At 56.8% G+C, this 10,866-nt stretch overlaps 4 protein-coding genes across 4 annotated transcripts; 2 read left to right on the forward strand and 2 right to left on the reverse strand.

The window, feature by feature from the left end:
- Positions 1-46: 46 nt before the first annotated feature.
- J7T54_000233 (Kinesin-like protein-like protein) lies at positions 47-2,253 on the forward strand (the record flags this gene model as incomplete). The annotated part of the gene is made up of 2 exons (XM_051508035.1): positions 47-257; positions 311-2,253. The coding sequence occupies 2 exons, from the start codon at positions 47-49 to the stop codon at positions 2,251-2,253; spliced, it is 2,154 nt and encodes a 717-aa protein (XP_051360789.1).
- A 464-nt stretch (positions 2,254-2,717) lies between these two features.
- J7T54_000234 (uncharacterized protein) lies at positions 2,718-3,230 on the reverse strand (the record flags this gene model as incomplete). Its single annotated transcript, XM_051508038.1, has 1 exon — positions 2,718-3,230. The coding sequence occupies one exon, from the start codon at positions 3,228-3,230 to the stop codon at positions 2,718-2,720; it is 513 nt and encodes a 170-aa protein (XP_051360790.1).
- Positions 3,231-5,840: 2,610 nt separating this feature from the next.
- On the forward strand, positions 5,841-8,392 carry J7T54_000235 (uncharacterized protein; the record flags this gene model as incomplete). Its single annotated transcript, XM_051508039.1, has 5 exons — positions 5,841-6,002; positions 6,048-6,404; positions 6,451-6,678; positions 6,833-8,190; positions 8,251-8,392. 5 exons carry the CDS (start codon positions 5,841-5,843, stop codon positions 8,390-8,392), a joined length of 2,247 nt encoding a protein of 748 aa, XP_051360791.1.
- A 376-nt stretch (positions 8,393-8,768) lies between these two features.
- On the reverse strand, positions 8,769-10,641 carry J7T54_000236 (uncharacterized protein; the record flags this gene model as incomplete). Its single annotated transcript, XM_051508040.1, has 6 exons — positions 8,769-9,331; positions 9,386-9,638; positions 9,695-9,977; positions 10,037-10,135; positions 10,189-10,323; positions 10,376-10,641. The coding sequence occupies 6 exons, from the start codon at positions 10,639-10,641 to the stop codon at positions 8,769-8,771; spliced, it is 1,599 nt and encodes a 532-aa protein (XP_051360792.1).
- Positions 10,642-10,866: the final 225 nt, after the last annotated feature.

The raw sequence follows: 10,866 nt of genomic DNA on the forward strand, positions 1-10,866 counted from the left end.
TTCCTCCCAATTGATACGTACTAACCCAGCAGCACATCACATCGCCATGTCGGTTCGCGTGGTCGCGAGGATACGCCCTTTGCTCGAAAAAGAGACTGACAAGGATACTATTGTCCGCGCCGACGGTGGCGAGAATGGCCAGCCTCACACGATTGTTAAGCTTCCGAACCCGAAGAACGACTCTGAGGACTTCTCCTTCGCCTTCAACTCCGTGTATGACCAGTCGACATCACAGGAGGCTCTCTTTACAGCTGAAGGTAGGACGGTGCCATTGACGCGTAGAAGCTAGCCATTGACCTTGCATTTATAGTGGCACCTCACCTCAAGGCACTATTCCAGGGTTACGATGTCACACTCTTCGCATATGGCGTGACCGGCACGGGCAAAACGCACACGATGCGTGGTGGACTCAAACTGGCCGACCGTGGTGTGATCCCCCGTCTGCTATCAGGCGTATTCCGACGCGGCAAGAAGATCACCAGGGAGTCGGGCGGCGAGACCACCGTGCAGGTGGCCCTGTCATACTACGAGATCTACAACGACAAAGTTTTCGACCTCCTCGAGCCGCCGGAGAAGCGAACCGCGACGGGCCTACCACTACGCGCCGAGGCCAGTGGCAGGACCGTTGTCGCTGGGTTGTCGGAGCGTGCGTGCGAGGACCTGAAGGACTTTGAGAAACTCTACATTGAAGCCAACCAGAACCGCGTCACGGCCTCCACAAAGCTCAACGCCCACAGCAGTCGGTCACACGCAATTCTGCGCGTCAAGATCATCCAGACCACTGGCGATACCGTCCGCGAGAGCACGGCGTCCGCCATTGACCTCGCAGGGTCCGAGGACAACCGACGCACCGACAACGGAAAAGAGCGTCTGGTCGAGTCTGCTGCCATCAACAAGAGTCTCTTCGTGCTGAGCCAGTGTATCGAGGCCATCTCGCGCGGCGACAAGCGCATCCCATACCGGGAGAGCAAGATGACACGCATCCTGTCTCTGGGCCAGAACAACGGTATCACAGTGATGATCCTGAACCTGGCGCCCATGCGGAGCTACCACCTCGACACCCTGAGCAGCTTGAATGTCAGCTCGCGTGCGAAGCGCATCGAAGTGCGGGAGATTGAGAACGAGGTCGTCTACAAGCAAGTCCCTAAGCAGGTCTCCAGCTTGACGGGTGCTGCGAGGCGGCAGCCGCTGCAGCCCCTGGCGAATGCTCACAACGCGCACAATGTTGCTGCGGCCGGTGCCAAGAAGGAAGATACCAACAAGCCGGTCAAGGCTTTCGCGGTGTACACGGACAAGGCGAGCAAGCCCGTGACAACAGCACTGGCGAGCAAGCCTGCCGCCAACTCCAGCCAGGTGAGGCGATCGTCGGCAGGGAAGCGCCCGTCGGATCATGAGCCCGCCGCTCGTCCAAGCAAGCTGGCACGACCAACGACGACGAACACGTCGAAAACGATGTCGACGCCCAAGACCAAGGGATCCGCAACCGTCTCAGCTGCCGACATCGAAGCCATGGTGGAGAAGAAGGTTGGCGAGGTGCTGGCCGCAAGGGCAGCTGCCGATCGGCAGCCGCAGTCGCAGGCCCAGCCCGACCTGAGTGAAGCCGTACAAAAGCGTTTGGAGGCGCTCGAGCGCAAGATTGATAGCGATGAGTGGCGTGACGAGAACCAGTCCGAGGGTCTGCGCCTTCTTCTGGCCGCTCGCCAATCGAAAGAGAAGGGAGATGACGCGGCCGCCCTGAGGAACTATGAGATGGCGCTCCCCTACTTTCCTGGTCAGGCCAAGCTACTGGGGAAAATTGACCGGCTGCGCGCACGACTCGGCTTGGGCGCCCGGGTATCTCCCGTCAAGCGTTCAGTGAGGAAGCAACGAAGCCGGCAGGTGACGGTGGACGAGGATACGGAGTACGAGGATGGTGAAGCTGATGTGGACGAGGAGTCCTTTAGTCCCATTGTGCTGAAGCAGGAAGCCAAGATGCGCCGGCCAAGAACAAGAGTCGTCGCCCAACCCGTGTTTGACGCCCAGGAGTCGTCGAAGGAGGGTAGGCTGCTACTAGACATTATCAACTCACGCGATGTGAAGAGGATACGAACTCTGGTCGGCATTGGCGCGAAAAAGGCCCAGGCGCTGGTCGATTACCTGGATCTCATGATCGCAGAGGACGGTGGACAGGTGGAGAGCCTGGCCCAGCTGCGAAACGTACCTGGCATGGGAGGGAGGGCGTTTGATCGGGCATATGAGGGTTTGATGGTGTAAAAGGAGCACAAGTTTTAGCATTGCACGGCGTTCAGGGCATAATAATTGGCATGGGTTTTAGGATACTGTAGTGTTTGAAATCGCAATCCAGTCATCTTGCGACGGTTGAAGCACTTAGTAGCAGACGAACTTGGCACGCAGGCCGTTGTAGATCCGTGAAGCTCGATGTAACGTTGGTTTGTAGTAATATTGAAAAGTCATGAGATATGCATGATGCCTATGTGAACTACTGTCTAAGAGAGCGTATGAACATGCAAGCGTCTTGAGCGGCGTCAAAGAAGCTGTCGTTAAAAGGTGGGTGGGTGTAGAATGGAGCCGCCCGGTGATAGAAAATCCAAAAAGCCACCCAGGTCGTGGAATTGCCGCTGCCGTGGAATTCTTCCCATCTTGCGTGTGAGAAAAGAGGCGCTGAATATATGTACGTGTAGAAAGAACCAAAAAAAAAACCGACCAAGATGGACTTTTCAACGCAGCATGCTCAACCTTCGGCTCTCCTTTGGGCGCGCAGGCAGGGCCTTGTTGTTCACATCATAGTCCCGCCCAAAGCCGGCGATGCTGCTGAAGCGGTTCAGCTTCTTCCTCTGGTGCGTCTCCTCGGGGGTCTCTGTCTCGCGTCGGAGGGAGGACATGGAGGGCATGGCGCTGAAGCGGTTCATCCGCTTGCGCTGAAACTCCTCCTCGACGGCGCGGTCCTCCTCGGCGATAACGTCGACGGCGGGCTCGCGGGCGTAGGCCTTGTTGCTGCTGTGGGCGTAGTAGTCGCCATGGAGGGCGTCGACGCCGGGGGTGCCAGTGACGGTGGTGTGGGAGGATGATTTGGAGGAGCCGGTGGAGTTGGGCGTCTGGAAGACGTACTCCCCGTCGACGTAGACGGCGCCGGAGACAAAGTGCGAGCGCCTGTGCCGGGACCGGGTGTAGCGTTTCTCGAGGCGGAGGAGCTCCAACTTGGATTGGAGCTTGTCGAGGAGGGAGGGCATCTTGTGTGGTTTGTGCTGTGTCGCTCGCAGGGTGGCTGGGCGTGACGCAGATTCCAATGTGGTCGAACAATCAGTTCAGTCGATCAATGCAAGCTCTCGCTTGTTGATGCTGCTGGCGATATGGGTAATGAGCGTTTTTGGTGCGCGAGTGTCGAGGCGGATGAATGTTCGCTGTCGTCAGGGGCTGCGTTGTCGGGTGGTCGGTGTTCCTCGTCAAAGTCGCGCAGTCGGTAATAATGAAGGACAGGCGGTTCTACCAGAGAGAGCGTGGCGATGTGGTAGGGATATACGGATAATTCGACCAGCAGAAATCAATCCAGGAGGCGAGAGGAGGGAACAGGGGGTTGAGCTGTTGAACACGAAAGAGAGGAGCAGCAGCGAGCGACGAGGAAGCGGCAGGTCGAGCGAGTCGAGACGGACGATAAGCCCATGCAGACCGGACTGGAGACGTGGAGAGGGGAGCCCAGCAAACGGACAGGGGCTGTTGGTTGGCTGGCTGGGCTGGTTCCCCAGTTGAAGGCTGACGGTTCTTCATGAACGCCTTGGCTTCATTAATTGAGGTCAAGCTGGGATGATCTGCGAGTCAGTGACGGCCGTTGTGACGGTCGTCGCGACGTCCCGTGCCCCCGATTGTCTCTGCTGACGACTGAACCTCAGACTATCCCAAACTTGTCTGTCTGTCTGTCTGTCTGTCTGTCTGCCTGTCTGCTTCTCTGTCCGAGACATGTTCCGACTTGACAATCAACAGCGGGAAACCAGCCAGCAGACACGACTCAGCGGCCTTCCAGAGGATCCCAGGCTAGTCATCCATTCGTCGTGCCTTGCAGAAGCGTTTCTTTAGCGCCTTTGCCACACGACGCAGGGGTCAATTGATTGAAGACTGCAGTACCTGGCAGCAGTCGTCCGTTTTGCTCAGCACGAAGTGGCCTTTTCCATCCCAAAAGTTGCAACAACTGGAAGAAAGGCAATCCCGTTTAGTGATTACTTCTTTTTTCCATTGAGCATATTGACATTGCATCGAGCAGAATGAGAGCCATATGATTGATTTATCCGGCACACGACAGCGAACTTGAACTTGAAGCCACTGCCAGGGCCCCAGCGCGCTGATTCGCTGCGGCAAGCCCTCTCCTGCAACACAGTGGCCCTGGACAGGGGCCTGGAATTCTCCCTGGCCACTCACCACCCACCCTCCACGTGTTTCATGATCCATGTGCATTCATTCCTGCGAGTCTCGAAGCCTCCGACGAACAATGTTCCGTCTGCAGTGATGCCAGTTATCAGCCTGTCCTCGGAAGCGACCGAGAGCCACGTTGCGGGCATCTGTTTTCTCTCCGTCGCGTGGACAAATCTGTTATGCGCACGAATGCGCTGCGGAGATGGCAAGGTTGAGACCAAAAGGGGCACTGGTGAGGCAATAAACTGCTCTTTGCGTCACGGCATCGAGCCTCTCTTGCATCGATCATCATCAGACTGTTGAGGCAGCATATTCACTCTCCTCGCCAGACCAAAGTCTCCCCGCGCATCATGTATCTTGCCGTTATATATACGACATGGCCAGCTTCTCGACGAGAGGGTATCATGGCAACGCAACATGGAGGACAGGTCATGCAAGCGCTACTACCACTGATTCTCGTGCACCGTCGGACGCACACATCAAGTCCATCCGCTTCTCGCGACACAAGACAGTCTTGCTAACGCAACTTTGCAGTTGTCGAGACCCGGGCTCTGCATCGAAGACTCCATACAGGTGTCACTACTGCTTCTGTTTCTCAGGCGAGTGCGCCGTCCTCGTGTGTGAGACGTTGAAATCTCTATCCCAGGACCACTCTCGCTGCCAGGCTGTCAAGTGAAGCTATTCAAACAGACAATGTTCAGACGGGCTCCTCTAAAATCCACCCCGATGCTGCGGTCAGTCAGGACAACCGAAGAAATAGGGACTGTCGGCTGCTTCGTCCACCTCTTCTGATCAGTATACGACTGCACCGAGACTCAGTCAAGCGGATCTGGATGGTCGATCTCTTGCAGATCTCCGCGGTTCTGCGTCGGGCTCCTGCATTCGAGTGGATCTTTGTGCTTGGGTCGATTCTCGATATGCACCTGGCAGATGGACTGTGCGAGTGCAGCTGGTACGGCCAGCGGAAGTACAAGGTGTGACAGGGACCGAGTCGCGGTTGTTCGGCTCATTTTCTTCTCATGGCAGTTCCGGGATCACTTTGCGTTTGGTTCCTTGCCATTTTGCGGTATGTTGTGTTGTGTTGTGCTCAAGGGCCGACATCCCATGTCTTGCCCAACGCACAGCGGCATACAGCTGGACGAAAGGTCCGCACTCACCTAACAATCCATTGACCAAGCACATGGCGCTGAGAAATAGGTCACACAAATAACAGTGTCGTGTCACCCGTGGGGGATCACGTGTTAGCCCTGACCTCGTAGGTAGGCATGGCTCGTCTGACCCTGGTTCTTCGTCTCGTTTCCTCACGACAGAATTTTCTCAGGCAGCGTTGACAAGAATCGATCTCACCTGTTTCTCTTTTGTTGCTCTCAAAGGTGCTCAAAGGGGGTATTGTCGTGCCACTCGTTTCTCGCCACCCCTGTTGTCGATCACCTCAGATGAAGATGCGGTTCTCCCAGCTTCTGGCTGTGTTGAGCCTCACGGCTAGCGCACGTTGCAATGTGCCAAAAAGCCATATTACCCGCGGTAGTGTACTCAAGCAGCCAGAAGACCGCACTGAGCACGGCCAGACAAGCAGGTACATCATCGAGACTGAGAGGGTGGGTAACCGCAGGAACTGCTCAGGCCAGAGTTGACATTGTCAGGGCACCCGGCCAGGAGTCATGCTTCAGCAGATGGATCCCAAGTCCGGACCCAGCCCCAGCAACAGCTATTACAAGGAGTTTGACTGCAGCGACATATTCTCCGGGTTCTCGATAGAGACACAATCTGAGAACGAAGACACCGTGCGCAGCATGCCCGGCGTGGCCAATGTCTGGCCGATGAGGTCTGTTCCTCTGGCGCCTATCGCCAAAAGGAGACCTTTTTATCCCGACACGGTAGCCAAGAAGTATTCAATGCATCAGTGGACTGGCGTCGACAAGCTTCATGCACAAGGCATCCGCGGTCAAGGTGTCAAGGTCGCGGTCATCGACACTGGCATCGATTACACGCATGAAGCGGTACGTTCCCACCCACAACATTGAGCAACACAGCTGACCTAAACAGCTGGGGGGATGCTTTGGCCCAGGCTGCAAGGTCGCAGGCGGCTACGACCTCGTGGGCACGAACTGGAGCAACCAGGACGAGGTCAAGTCCCCCAAACACCCCGACGATGACCCTATGGACTTTTATGGTCACGGAACGCATGTCGCTGGCATCATTGCTGCCGACAATGACTGGCTGATTGGAGTCGCTCCAGATGCTGAGCTGCTCAGTTACAAGGTTTTTGCAGACGTGAGTGCCCTACTTGACTCTGCGGCCTGTCTGTTGACAAGATCAGAATGCGGTAGACACAAGCGAAGAGGTCTTGATCCAGGCATTTTGCGATGCGTATGGTGCCGGTGTACGTCCGTATCCACGGGTGATAAGAGCGTTCTAACTCTCCCAGGCCGATGTTATCACAGCCAGCATTGGAAGCCCCAATGGCTTCGCCGACAACCCATGGGCCGTCGTGGCGTCTCGTCTTGTCGAAAAGGGCGTCGTCGTGACCATCTCCGCCGGCAACGAAGGCTCACAGGGTCCCTTTTACTCGAGCAGCGGGTCAAACGGGGACGGCGTCCTGTCCACTGCAGCGGTCAACGTCACCGGTATGCCCAACGCGACGTTTGCCGATTCCAAGCCCCTCGCGGCGTACTTTACCTCATGGGGTCCGACGAATGAGCTTCATCTCAAGCCCGAGATTGGTGCTCCTGGCGTCAATGTGGTCAGCACAGTACCGAGCCAACAGTACGAGGAGATGAGCGGCACGTCCATGGCGGCCCCTTACATTGCTGGTGTTGCGGCACTGTATCTCGGCTACCACGGTGGGCGTTCCTACAACGGCCCTGGCATCGCCCAGACTGTGGTTGACCGTATCGCTACCAGTGGACGCAGTGTAGCCTGGAGTGCGGCTGATATCCAGCTGAACAAGACCGCGCCCCCCTTTCAAGTCGGAAGTGGTCTCGTCGACGCCTGGAAGGTTCTTCACTACACGACGCAGGTCACCAGCAAGCCCTTTGCACTCCTGGACACGGAATCATTCCAGTCCGACTGGTCGGCGACAATCACGAACAACGGCAACCAAACGGTAACTTATGACTTTGAGCTGGAGCCGCAAGAAGGATTCGAGATGCTGGATACGTACTATGGCATCAAGTCGCTGTTTGAGATTCAGCCTATGACGATTGTGCCCAACGTCACCCTCTCCGAGCCTGTCGTCTTGCGCCCGGGCCAGACCAGGGACGTAGACTTCTTCTTTGTGCTGCCAGACGTCGACGACGATCTGCTCCCCATGTACGGTGGCAAAGTGCACATCAATGGCAACAACGGAGAGCGCGTCTCCATCCCCTATGGAGGTGCCGCGTACGACACGGAAAAGGAGTTTGACACCATGTTCTCCACGGTGCCCTACCTCTCCGGCGACGCCGGAAGACCCAGATGGGCCTTTGACGTCGAGTCCGACCCCCTGGACTACGCCGAGCTGAGCTCTCGCCTCCGGTACGCTTGCTTCCACCTCCGATGGGACATCTTCACCCGCTACTGGGACGAGGCCAACTGGGTGCTGCCCGCGACGCCTGGCCTCGGTGGCTACATTGGGTCGGCCACCAGCTTTCGCGACGCCGACCTGTACTGGTACTTTGACCCCGAGACCATGGACAAGGACGACACAATTGCCTTTCCCATCACACGGGCGCCCAGGGGCCAAGAAAGCTACTGGTGGTTCGGCAAGCTCGCGAACGGGAGCTACATACAGCCTGGCAACTACACGTACGCAACTCTCTCCTTGTTCTTTTCATGAGGTGATGAAATGCTGACTGGTGTGTACAGGATGCGCTTTGCTGCACTTCGACCGTACGGCAACCCGAACATGTCCGATCACTGGGATGTGCTACGTACCCCTTTTGAGGTTCTCCCGCACAGCAACACGTCCACCAACGCAACACGTCTGATGAAGAGGGCATACTACTAGATGTGTTCCGGGCGATTTAGAAATCGGAGCAAGGAGACGGCGATAGAATATGCGGGTCTAACCCATTTACATTGCTCATGTCAAGAGTCGTAAAGATTGCGTTGATATGTAACTAATTAATGGGAACCAAATGTGGAGTGAGCCCTTTGATCTCGTCCACAACTTGTCTTCCTATATGTACCAGTCCCAGTCACCTGGGCACCCAAAACTCGACTTGTCGTAAATGCTCATGCAAGACGTTGCTATCTTGAAACACATAAATGTCGTCCTCCGCTCGCACCTGCGGCGAGGTTTCCTGCGCCGTCTTTTGTATAATACTTCTCCGACGTACTCTGGGGTATCTTGAGAAAGGACTTTTCTGAATGCTGAGCACGCCTTATGCCCATTTGCCGAGGAAGCTCATGAGGGCCATGCCAGCGATGAGGCCAAAAAAGGCAACGCTAGTTGTGATCCAGTCGGCGTTGGCCAGCTCGGCCTGCTTGCCGTGAGCACCGGTCATCCAGTCGGCGGACCACATCTCCACGCAGCCAACCCAGACAAGGATACCCGCGGAGACGGCATCGAGAGTACCAATGGCGATGAGAGTCGCCTTGTTGCGGCCGTTGAACTGGTCGAGAACACCGATACCAATCGCCATACCGATGGGGGTGATGAAGGCGAATAGCGAAGCGAGGATGAGCTTCCTTCCCAAGGGAACACCGGCCACAAGGCTGGAAGACGACGACGACGAGCTCGCAATGGGCAGTGTGTCGGCGGTCTTGTGGGCTTCCGAATCGGCCGAGGGTTCTGGCAGCCCGTGAGTGTGGATGTGCTGGCCCGTGCCCAGAGCGGCAATGCGGGTGCCCAGGGCAAGACCCTCAAAGATCTGATGGAAGACAATGACAATGAAGAGGGTGAGGAAGTAGCTGTCGCCCGCGACCACGAGGGTGAGACCAATCACTAGACCGGGTTAGTTTCTTGAGAATATAGACACAATACACCCAAAGCACGTACGCAAGGAGTGGAAGAGGATGCCAACTTCCATGACCAGAACGCTGACAACTTCACTGCTGAGCATGGCCTTCGAGCGCTCCTTGGCGGTGAGGGCAGCCTCGGACTTGATCTTAGCGAGGACGACACGGTTGCCTATCCACTCGACGAGGAAGGAGAGGAAAATGCCAGCCATCACCAGTGCGGATGTGGTGCCCTCGAACCCCAGAACGCCGACGCAGGGCTGCGAGAACATGAGGTACGCGTGGGTGTACAGCTGTTGGAGATTAGCAAAACGACACTACGTAGCCGCGCTCGCCCAGCATGACTCACGTGGACAAAGGCCGTCGAGATGATTATACCTGTTCCGAACTGCTTGAGCAGGACGAAGAACAGGTTCAGCTTGCGTGGCACAAAACGCTGCAGCAGGATCGGTCCAAAGACGCCCAGGGCGCTGGTAGCGAGGATAGCAAAGAGGAGACCAACACGCAGGCCGACATCGTAGTCTCTTGGTGTCGCTGCGCATTCGGAGCCGCCGCCGCTGCTGCTGCTGCTGCTGCCTCCAGCGGCCGCTGATTCGCCTCCATGCTCCGACTCGCCCTCACCTACACAGTGCCTATTCGCATTTTGGTCAGTCCCGAGGCGATGGGCTATGTGATCTGTGTGAGGACTCACTCGATGCCAGCGTGGAAGTGGCAGTCCTGGCCTTCGTGGCTGGACCCCTCATCTTCGGTGTCTGTCGATTCTTCCGTCTCGTCGCCGCCGACGCAGTGTCTGTAGCCCATTAGCCATTCTCCTCGTAGCTTCCGAGAAGGGAGAAATCGCACTCGATGCCGGCATGGAAATGGCAGTCTTGGCCTTCGTGGCTGGACCCCTCTTCCGAATCCGAGGTGTCGGTTTCTTCCTCGCCACCGCCCTCGCCCGTGGCCGCGACGTCGTCACCATTTTCGTCTACGCAGTAGCTGGGAATGTGAGCAAGCGCACTAGTACGGAGAGACCAGCAAGTGGACGTACAAGTCGGTGCCGTGGGAGTGGCAGTCGGTGAACTGCGAGGGCAGATCGGTCGTCTGGGTCGCGCTGTACGCCACAGAATACTCGTCGCTGCCGGCCATACAGTACAAGTCGCTCCCATGCAAGTGGCAGTCGGTGATGGCCGTCACGTCGTCGTTCTGTCTCCTGTGCACGGGAGGATAGGCCGGCGCCTGTGTTGGCTGGGGACCGTCGAGCGCGGCGGCGAGGCCACTGGATAGGGCCAAGGCCAGGAGGGATCTCGCAAGCATCTTGAACGGTCTGATACCAGTTGTCGAGCTGTCCAATGATTGGCTTTCCGGCAAAGTCAAGCGACTACCTTTGGTAGCGCACACCAGAGATAGAGGTCGAGTCCGAGGCAAGCCGCCACTGACACGCAAAGGTACAGTCAATCTGAGGGTAATTATGAGGGAGTTGAGCAGTATCAAGAACTTCAGGTGCGGACGAGTCGGAGCGCAAGGAAAGTTTAAGTAAAG

Source organism: Emericellopsis cladophorae (genome assembly GCF_022114955.1).
Source record: "Emericellopsis cladophorae strain MUM 19.33 chromosome Unknown NODE_39_length_213758_cov_118_025819, whole genome shotgun sequence".
NCBI lineage: Eukaryota > Fungi > Ascomycota > Sordariomycetes > Hypocreales > Bionectriaceae > Emericellopsis > Emericellopsis cladophorae.